Below are 10,529 nucleotides of genomic sequence, written 5' to 3' on the forward strand. Positions count from 1 at the left end.
TAGCAAAACCAAGCTCAAGGGTGCACACCCCTGTGTTAGGCACAACTGCGTGTCAGAATTTCAAATTCTAGAAATAAAGACAAATGATGGCTCGAAGGGCATGATAGTTTATTTAAAAAAACAAAAACATCAAAACAAAACAACGACGAAAAAAATGGTACCACACTGGTCATGGTGACCAGCATACACACAATGGCTTTTCTCTTGGGTATAAACATCGCAGTATTTTTAGATACTGAAATGTTTCAATAGGACCAAGAACGTTAAGAGAATAAGGATCTTGGACAAAAATGGACGCTAGGAACTCTGCTGCTTTAACCCACAGAATTCACTGAAAGGCCCGTGAATCAGTGGCATTATGCTATGTGGTTAGGAAGGACAAAGGTTCTCTTAGAAGGAGGCAGCATGAACTTATATTTCTTTGTACTTTAATCTTCAGTTTTTATAATTTAAGTTATGTCCACCCTGGCTAAAGCACAATCATACAAGACACCTCAGGTAATTTTCTTGTTATTATTGCACAAGTTTAGTAATTTTACTCAAAAAAAAAAAAATCAAATCACCGTCAAAACAAAAAGGCAAATAAATGTGACCTTCAAACCAACTGAAAAGCAGAGCTTGCTTGTTCAATACCAATGCAGACTTAAATTAAACGCTACCGTTATAACCTCCAAATTTCTGCAATAAAATTAATTTTTAAATATATATGGGCTTTCTTTATCTAACTGGACTTGGCAATCAACACTAGGAAGTCACTTTTTAAGGGAGCACAGCTTCTGGCAACAGTCCTACGTGTCTGTAGTAAAGACAACGTGAACAACGCGACATGATGCCAAGTCTGGCTCTAAGTTCTGAAGTATAAGAATTTGACCAGAGATCAAAATTATCATAATCTGTTCTTAAAAATCCAACCCATATGACTACTTCGAGGAGCGTAAGTGCGCTGTTGAGTAACTATCCCAGGAGCCTTTTCTTTTGGGCCTTTCTGTGAGCTGACACTTTCATGTAACTCTGGCTCATTCCCTTTGAGACTGGCCTCTGGCCTCCCATGTCACCATTTCAGTACCAGGGTTTCTGGGGTGGCGGAAGTGTAGTTCACAGGACAGCAGATGCAGGCACCTCAACCTTCAGGGACAGCTTTGACATCTGCACACTCAAGAACATCACTTAACTCAACAACCACAAAGAACATGGAGATTTGGGCATTTCAAGCCAGAATCTTTTTGTGCTTTTTAAAAGAAGCTGCTTTTGAAACCTTTTGTTGTTGTTTTTGTTTTTGGTATTTATAAGTCATTTGTAGTTCCCTTATAATAATAAAAGACTATACTCAAAGTAATTTTTAAGGTTAAATGTTCTGGGGGGGCTTTATCAATATTCAGTTTTTAAAAACACAGTATAAATCAGTATTGTTTTTTCTTCAGCACTGGAATAGTAGAAATTGTTTCTGGTCCCTCCTTAAGTCAACCAACAGTTCTCACTGTGCAGAACACTGAAATTTACAGACATCCCTGAAATTTTCTGATTAAGTAAACGAGTGAATCACAGTGGCGTCTCATTCAGTTAACAGTGTAGATCCGTTTAGAAACAGAACAAAAAGCTGAACATTGAAAGAAAATTTCAAGCTAAGAACAGAAGAAGACAGAAGGAAGCCTCCCAAGAACTAAGAGCGAGTATGCTATCTCCCACTCGCTCTTTCTATACTGTCCCCCAACTGGTTGGACTCCTCCTTCTCCACGCACTAAGCGCATTTGCTGAAATCCTCACGCCCGGTCTGCAGGACCCTTGCGTCACAAGGCCATCCTCCAACGGCCTTTTCCCCATCCAAAGACAACATCCCATCTCACTCCTCTGTAACCGCCAGCATCTTAACTGTCTGGGCGCTGATGGCCACTGATTCTCCCACCCGCCCCAAGAAACATGAGGTTCATCAGTTTGTCACCAATGTACCCGCCTTTCACTCTTCCCATCAGAAAAGTGGGGGCGTGGACAGGGGTGGGACAGAAATGAAAACAACCAGTCTAAAGGCACAAAGTCGCGTAGCTGCTCTAGTTGGAGTTTGTAAACAGAGAATAGGTTGAATGTAGGTCATCTCGATCTATGAGAATAAAAAGGCATCCACAAGCAGGCTTTTATCCAGCCAGCTTCTTTGAGACTCTTCATGGGTTCTGAGGTCTACAAAGTATACACTAATATACCCATACTTCAAAAAGCAATAAGGCAAATAGTATAATCATTATCCAAAAGTTACAATGGTAGTGTAGGCATACATAGTATAATTTAGTTACAAAGTGTGGTACTGCTTCTGCTACATAACCATATTAACTGTTTCTTTCCTACATAATTAGCTATCCAGCCGGGTTTCAGGTGAACACAAAACCATCCTTGTACCACCACCTCTAGTTGGCAATAGATCTTTGAGTGCAGTTTTTACTAGGCTGTAGAAACTATCCTTGGACTGAAAACAAGTGCACAGCCCCATGTCCAGCCATTAGACGCTGTCGTATTTGTGAAGAGCTTCTTCCAACTTCTGGGTCACTTTTTGGAAAAATATTATTTGTTGCTGTAAAAAATGCTGCATCTGTGATTTGAAGTCTCTCACGCGAATTTGGTGGAAGTGATGGATCTCGGCCAACGTGGCGAAAGAAATAGTGTTACAGCGATCTTGGATGCCGTCAGCTTTCTGGACCTCCATCTTCCCTTCTTCCACGTGTCGCCTACTCTCCTTTACTTTGGTAAGAGCTCCTGCGGTCAAAGAGAGCAATAATTAAAATAGGTATATGCCCAGCCCAATGGCAGAGCTAAGTATCACTCAGGGACTTAGGTACTGTTGGTACTTGTCTAAACTATTTCAATGACCTTCGAATTCAAAATGGTGACTCTAACTACCAACTTAAAAAATAGTCTGATTTCTGAAAGCTATACCACGGCTCCAACTCCACTGACTCAACCAATGTCTTCCATACGGATCAAGCCTCTGGAGTATTTGAGATGCCAAACTCGACAAAAAGTTATGACAAATTGTCCTTCCAAAGATAAACCCCAAACCTGCAGTTTTCATGTTTACAGTGTAGGAGACTATTATACTCATGCATATTGAGAGAATTATTTGCTGAACAATACCCCAGAAAGGATGAAATCCCATTTCCTGAGAAAATCTCACTAAAAAAGTTGTTGTGTAAAGTCAGAACCAGTCCCTGAAGAATGTCAGGACCAAGTCAAGTTGGTTCTGGAAATCAAGCCACAGTGGGAGAGGGGCTGGGTAGTGCCACCAGTGTACAGTGAGGCTGTCAGGGTATCTAAGCCCATGATGCATGCATGCATGCCTGGTCTGACAGCACCTGCTTGTGGGAGACCCTACACGGGACACCAGCATCCCCAAGGATTAGAATGTGTTTACTCTGAGGACTGCTTCAGAAGGTCTTCAAAAGTACCAGAGCCTTTTATCTAGCAAGTTCTCCAGGGTGCTGTATGGTGGGAGCCATGGGATCAGTCATTCTGGCAGGAGCCACACAAGGGTCCCCGAGAACCACATGCCACACAGTAGGAATGAAGGCGTCCATTGGTCCTGAGGGTTAAGCGATACCAATGCTCGCATGGCCTGGACACATGATAATTGTCCCTAACCCTGAGGACAAATGTTGTTGGGAGAGGGGACATTGTTTTTTAGAATTACTTCCAGCTGTCACGGGGGAGATGTTATTTCTACGGCATCCTGTAAAAACTAAAATGATGGCTAAATTTCCAGATTACTGTCTGGTAAAATTGCAGATGGTCTCTGAGTAGTCGGTAGGGTTTTTTGGCCAGAATGTAAAAGGTGCACCATCTCAGCTAACCAAGTTGGAAACATCTTGAGCACTTTGTAGCCCAAAAACCAACCTTAGAGTGGTGCTATCAGCATAATGATATCATATGAACCAGGTGGAAACACTGTGGGGCCCATCTTCTTCCCAGTGACTTCAGAGATTACTGTTGGAAAATGTATTGTTCACTGTGGAAAACTTAAACATTCAAAATGGAAAAAAATTTAATTTCTATAGACATGTATTCCGAGGGACCGTAGAGACAAAAATAGGTTTGGGGAGAAGTAAAATTTTTGAAAGCAGAGTTTCTGCTGGCTTTGACGGTGGGCGAGGCCTGGGTTGGTGGTCGAGTGGCAGGGGTGAGGGCATGGGGGAGGTGCACAGCGGGAGGAGGAGCTGTGAGCCTGGCACGGAGCGGGCCGCGGCCATGGCGTACACTATCTCTTCATCTACACCGTCATCAGCAGCACAGGTGTTGGTAAATCGTACTTCTTGCTACAGTCTACAGACAAGGTTTCAGCCAGTGCATGACCTCACAATTGGTGTTGAGTTTGGTGCTTGAATGATAATACTTGACAGGACACAGACAAAACTCCAGATCTGGGATACAGCAGGGCAGGACCTTTCGCTCTACCACAGGTCATATTACAGAGGTGCAGCGGGGATTTTACTAGTGTAAGATATCACAATGAGAGAGGTTCAACCACTTGACAACCTGGTTAGAAGACGCCCATCAGCATTCCAATTCCAATATGGTTATCATGCTTATTGCAAATAAAAGTGACTTAGACTCAAGGAGAGACGAGAAAGAAGAAAAATGTGAAGCTCTTGCACTAGAACATGGACTTATCTTCAGGGAAACTTCTTCCAAGACTTCTCCCAATGTGGAGGAGGCATTTATTAACACAGTAAGAGAAATTTATGAAAAAATTCAAGAAGGGGTCTTTGACATTAATAATGAGGCAAATGGCATTAATATTGGCCCTCAGCATGCTGCTACCAATGAAATGAACACAGGCACCTGAGGGGGAGAGCAGGTGGGGAGGGGGGCTGCTGTTCAGTCATTATTACCGGCTAGCTGCCCAGTAGAGCCACGCACTCTGTGCCCCTCTTTCCGCACGCCCAGCTGAGACATGGAACTATCTGAAATGGTTTTATGTCACAGGGACTTTAATCCTTAAGATTCTTATATAACTTTGAATAAATGATCAATGTTAATTTTACAAGACAGATTTTGGAGACTGTATTTACACCTATTTGCATTTGATTTCTAGGTCAATTGATATGATTATTTTTGTTAAATGTTGCCTTGTGTCCTTAACTACGAGCTCAACTGTATTGAATACTACAAAGCCATTGAGAGTATTTTAACCATTTTGTGTAATTAGGTTTCCACACCTGTGGTTACCTAATGTTTAATACGATAGGACTGTCCTCAGAAGGCCTGTCAATTTTCAAGAAAATAAAGAAAGTCAGAAGGACTCTTTGAATTCTGTATTTTTCATTTGCTTTCTGTATGTATAGTTTAATAACCTGCTTGGGTGTGATTTGCCAAGCTTGAAGTCTAATGCATTTGCATAAACCCTGCACTATTCAGAGCTTGAAGCTACAGAAGCATTGCTAGGAATTGCTTGGATACTGACTTGCAAACTTTTTGACATCGCTAATGAGCACGTTCATGTTTTCTTGTCACTAGTCCAAGAAGAATAAGCTTATGTGTATTACTAAAGGCTGTGTGTGTGCTAACCTGTTTTAATGCCAAAAGCTTGCTATTTGTCCAAAATTTCTTGAGACCGCTTCACGGGAAGATTTGTTTGCCTTAATGAGTGCTGTTGGGTACAAACACGGTTGTGATGGGTGGGGAAGGCAGAAGTGGAAATCCCAACACTAAGTGACTCCAAGAGTGAGCCCACCGATAGGGCATGCCTTGCCCTTTAACTTCCCTTAGACACATCATGTTCCCTTCCACTCACTCGATTTCTAAGGATATATTTCATGCAGGACAAACAGTTTGTCAGCCTTGATGGACAGTGACTATGTGAAATTTTTCTTTCAGTGGCAACCTATCTATAATCTTTCAACTATGGTAAGCTTACTGTCTGTTCTGAGGGGATGTGATGAAAATAAATCTACCAGACAGAAAATCCTGGTAAAGGAGAGAAGCTTTAGTCATTTACTCGCTGTGGTGGTTTTATCCTTTCTTCTTCTCCCTTGGCCTAGAATGAGATTGCTACAGCAGTGCAAAATAAAATGCTATGTAATTCTAAAAAGTAAAGGGGGATATGATATAGAGATGAATACTCTGTATTGATATGGATCTTGGACTATTGATACAAAGTTAAGGTCAATTTTATTATACTTTGTATATGTATTTCTGCTCTTGTTTAAGGCACCCTGTTTGTGCAGTTCATCTAAAAATGCAATGTGTAGTTAAGAAATACAGATTAATAGTCATCTATAATAATCAAATTTTTAATTATGTTAGGCTTTCTAGATATAGAGATATATTTCAGCTAGATAGATAATCTTCAACCCTTCAAAGACCTACAGAATATGGCATTTAAAATGTTTTAAGAACTTTTCTTAACAGTGAGACATGTCTGCTTCTGGCAGCGCCAATTACTTCAGAGAGGTTCATGGGCACTGAAGAAACTCGCTATGGAATTTACCTTCAATGTGACAAGGCTAGCCATCTGGGCAAGAAACTGCTTTTGCCTGGACTGCTTGATGGTCAGCTGTATAAACTGGACATGTAAGACCCACAGAAAAGTGACCACTGAACTTGTCTAAAGGAGATAAGACAGTCCTTAAGGGTCCCTGCTTCCTGCAAGAGTCTGCCAGACATTCCGCAGGACACAGAAAAAAGTAACTGACAAACTAACGATATAAGCAAATTTCCTGCTTCGTGGGAAAGTCTGCCAGATACTATGGGCCTTTAGGCTGAAGATGGATGCCCCAAGGTACAGAACTATGATTGACAGTCCAGGCAGTGAGATGTCTCTGTAAACTCTAGAGCTTTGGAAGTTGGTTATGATGTACTTCTTATTTATTTAGGCAATATATCTTTCTGGGGTCTTTTATGAAGTTAAAGACAGACAGTTATAGTTTTCCTTAGTTATGATAAAAAATAAATTAGATATGAAGTTTTAGACTCACAAAGAAACATTGTAACTGTAATTCTTGCTTGATACTTGTTTTGTTATATGTAATTTTATGTTAAGGTTAAAACCTTCCTTTTTATTTAGACAGAAAAGAGGAAATATTGTGGAATTTCCCTCTGTATGTTATGAATATGTTTTATTAGCATTGGTTAATAAAGAAGCTGCTTTGGCCTACAGCAGGGCAGAATATAGGTAAGTGGAAAAACTAAACTGAATGCAGGGAGAAAGAAGGTGGGGTCACGCAGTCTCCAGAAAGATCCAGAATCTACCAGTAAGCCACAGCCTTGTGGTGGATACACAGATTAATAGAAATGAGTTAATTTAAGATATAAGAGTGAGCTAGGAATATGCCTGAGCCATTTGCCAAACACTGTTGTAATTAATATAGTTTTTGTGTAGTTATTTGGGTCTGGGTGGCCGGGAAATGAAAGAGCAGTGTCTGTTATAAATTGCTAACTCCAATCCAAAATATTAACACATAGCTACTTTAGAATTGTATGAGTTTATCTGACAGGTAAACAGGAACATTCTGGCAAAAAAAAAAATCACTATTGTAAATTAAAGAGAACCAGACAGAGCATTTGGAAGACAAATGCCAAGAGCCAATTCTACTCGGGACTTTCAGTGTGGCCCACTTAACAGGAGTCAAGTTTGCTGGTCTAGCACATCAAGACTGCAACAAGGCAGATGGCCAGGAGGTGGGTGGGTCCTTGAAAACTGTGTCTTCTGTGTAAGGCTCAATCCTTTCCCGAGGTAAGAGCACACAAACAGTACATGAAGGTATTAAAGGCACACTGTGACTGTGCAAACAAAAAGACCAGTGAACGCGCTGTGCAGTCGGAGAGGTCACCCCTCGGAGGCGGCTGAAGCAGAATTGTAAATTCCAGGCCACTTGGGCTACACAAGAAGACCCTATCTCAACCTGCATCCCTGTCGCTCATGGTGTGGAGCGAATCCTGTGAAATGACCTCTTTTAAATGAAATATAGCTAACTTGATTTCTCCTAGAGAAATAAAACAAACCAATAGCAATAAATTAAAAAACTAAATGAAAGACAACCACACAGCCTCTGGGTAGGACCAGCAGCCAGGTTCCGCCTACCAAGTTCAGAATCCTAACTTCAGGGGCCTTCCATTTCTGATGCAACATAAAAGTTTCTTTTTCATAAAAACTAAATTTTTCTTCTTAGCACCAGAAGGCCATTAATTTTTTTTTTTAACAACCTCTAACAGACAGGGGGCTGGTGTGTTTCCCACCCCAGGAACAAGATTAATACAAAAGCTAATTTTCTATCTCAGACTGAGAGTGAACAGAACACTGACAGATTTAAACAAGCCACGCCACACTTCTGAGGGTCCAGAAGCTTTGCTCTGCTCCACTTCCACTCACTGAGCTCAGTGTCTGAGTTCTCAGCAGAGCAAATAAAAACCACATTTTCCCCGAAGGCAAAGGTCTAACAACCTCAGCGGTAAGTACGCAGTGTGACCCAGGCTAGAACTTGGGCTGTTACAAATCGTTCATTCCCACAGCTGACAGCTCTGGAGCCGGAAATTATCTGTGCAGCTCCTGACACTTCGCACGTTTCGTGTTTAACACGCTGAAGATCAAACGACAAGCAGTGTTTACAAAATTCCTAGGCAAACCTAGCTTGTGAGAGTGAGGAGCTGGAGAGGGAAACGGGGCCGGAGTCAGATCAACGCAGGCTTGCTTGTTCTACAGACATTTTCAACGTGCTTTGTAGGGCTTTGGGGACAAGTGCAGAGGTGCACACAATGCAGCCAGCTTCAGTGCCCAAGTGGAGCATGACAGCCACACTGCAGCATTTTCTGCAACCCCGGAGGACAGTAAATAGAAGCTAAAAACACTGCCCAGAACAGAACAACAAAGGGACCACACATTTCCATCAGAGAATCAATGGGGAGACGGGCGAAGGTTTCAGGAGCTCTGCTTCTTAAGTGGTTCATTTAGCAGGGACCTGGCCCCTCGCAAACGCATTATCACCATGTTGCTTTCGGAACCAAACAGGGAGATGAAAGAATGGGACAAGAAATTACGGGGCGAGGTCTAAGGTCAAGAGAGCATTACTAAATAAAAGAGCCCCATGATGCCCATGATCAGGGTGACAGTTCCTAAGAGAAAGAAAGGAACATACAGGTCAGACAAAAATACTGGCCTGAGAGAAGTACTAGTGGACAAGATACACAGGAGATAATTCTTAGTCATCAGGAAAGCAGAACTAACTACATAGTCCGACTACCCATGGTCAGAATGGGTGCCATCAACTTCAAACAAACAAACAAAAGCGAAGCAAGAGAAAAGCGAACGCTGAGAGCACCTGCTGTTTGGAAGCCGTTTATACTGTGTAGGTGGGAACATAGATTAACGCAGCCACTGTGGGAAATCAGTGTGCAGGGTCCTCAAAAAATTAAAAAAGAACTACCATGATTCACCTACAGCATTTCTGGGTGTAGACCAAAGGAATCTTAAGTCAGCATGCAATAGACACCTTCATCTCATAATTACGACAGTGTTAATCACAACAGCCAAACTCTGGACTCAGCCTGTGTACAGAATGGAGTATTACTCTGTCATAAAGAAGTATAAATTGTGGCTGCAGAGATGGCTCAAATCAGGGAGGTGCTTGCCATGCAAGCATGCAAAACTGATCCCAATTCCTGGTCCCCACTAAAAGCTATATGGGGAGTACTCTTGTAACATGCTCCAGACACCACTGGCCCAGTGGGGCAGAAGCAGGAGGGTCTCAGGCGCCAACTCTGGGCTTGTTGGTAGAGCAATCTGGCTCCAGATTCAGTGAGAGATCTAATGGAGAGACACACTGCACACACATGCACACACACACACCGGCAGGTACACACAGGAAAACTGCAGAATGGTGTCAGCTGCAGAAAAATGTCACGCTACATGTGCTATAACACTCAGACAGTACCGCATTTCTCCATTTCTCTCATCTCAACCTAGATGTTCTTTAGAAGACAGGACAGCAGAAGGGGACTATTTGGGAGGAAGGAAAGGGGAGGGGGGGCGGGAGCAGGAGACATGAGGGCGGGGCTATGGCTCAAAGCACATTCCAAACCTGCATGAAATTTCCTAAGGAAAGCCACTGCTTCCATCCAGTGAATTCGTGCTGATAAATAAAATGGCTAAGGGACTGCCGGTTACATCTTCTAAGGGGGCTCTACTGGGCTAGCAGACAGACACGAGCAAGCGAAGTGCTCATTTTAAAGGGGTCTACAATTGAGCCTATAATTCAGGTTCTTAGAGAAGCTAAATAAGAAGGAGAACCCAAAGAAAATCATATAGGCATCCTCCTGAATATATAAACTTCATCAGGCGATGAAAGGAGACAGAGACAGAGACCCACATTGGAGCACCGGGCTGAAATCTCAAGGTCCAAATCAGGAGCAGAAGGAGAGCGAGCACGAGCAAGGAACTCAGGACCGCGAGGGGTGCACCCACACACTGAGACAATGGGGATGTTCTATCGGGAACTCACCAAAGCCAGCTGGCCTGGGTCTGAAAAAGCCTGGGTTAAAACAGGTCTCACTGA

General features: G+C 42.5%; 1 protein-coding gene and 1 pseudogene across 1 annotated transcript in view; one reads left to right on the top strand and one right to left on the bottom strand.

Annotated features, from left to right (window-relative positions):
* Positions 1-91: 91 nt before the first annotated feature.
* The window catches only part of Snx18 (sorting nexin 18), a 28,148-nt gene continuing 17,710 nt past the window's right edge, over positions 92-10,529 (bottom strand). Inside the window, exon 2 of the mRNA XM_050152813.1 lies at positions 92-2,742. Within this exon, the coding sequence (XP_050008770.1) occupies positions 2,489-2,742 (254 nt within the window). The 3' untranslated portion in view covers positions 92-2,488. The remainder of the gene's footprint in view (positions 2,743-10,529) is intronic.
* Positions 2,752-6,751, top strand: LOC126507969 (ras-related protein Rab-2A-like; annotated as a pseudogene).

This window comes from Alexandromys fortis, unplaced genomic scaffold, assembly GCF_014885135.2.
Source record: "Alexandromys fortis isolate MF-2015 unplaced genomic scaffold, M_Fortis_MF-2015_v1.1 scaffold_73, whole genome shotgun sequence".
NCBI lineage: Eukaryota > Metazoa > Chordata > Mammalia > Rodentia > Cricetidae > Alexandromys > Alexandromys fortis.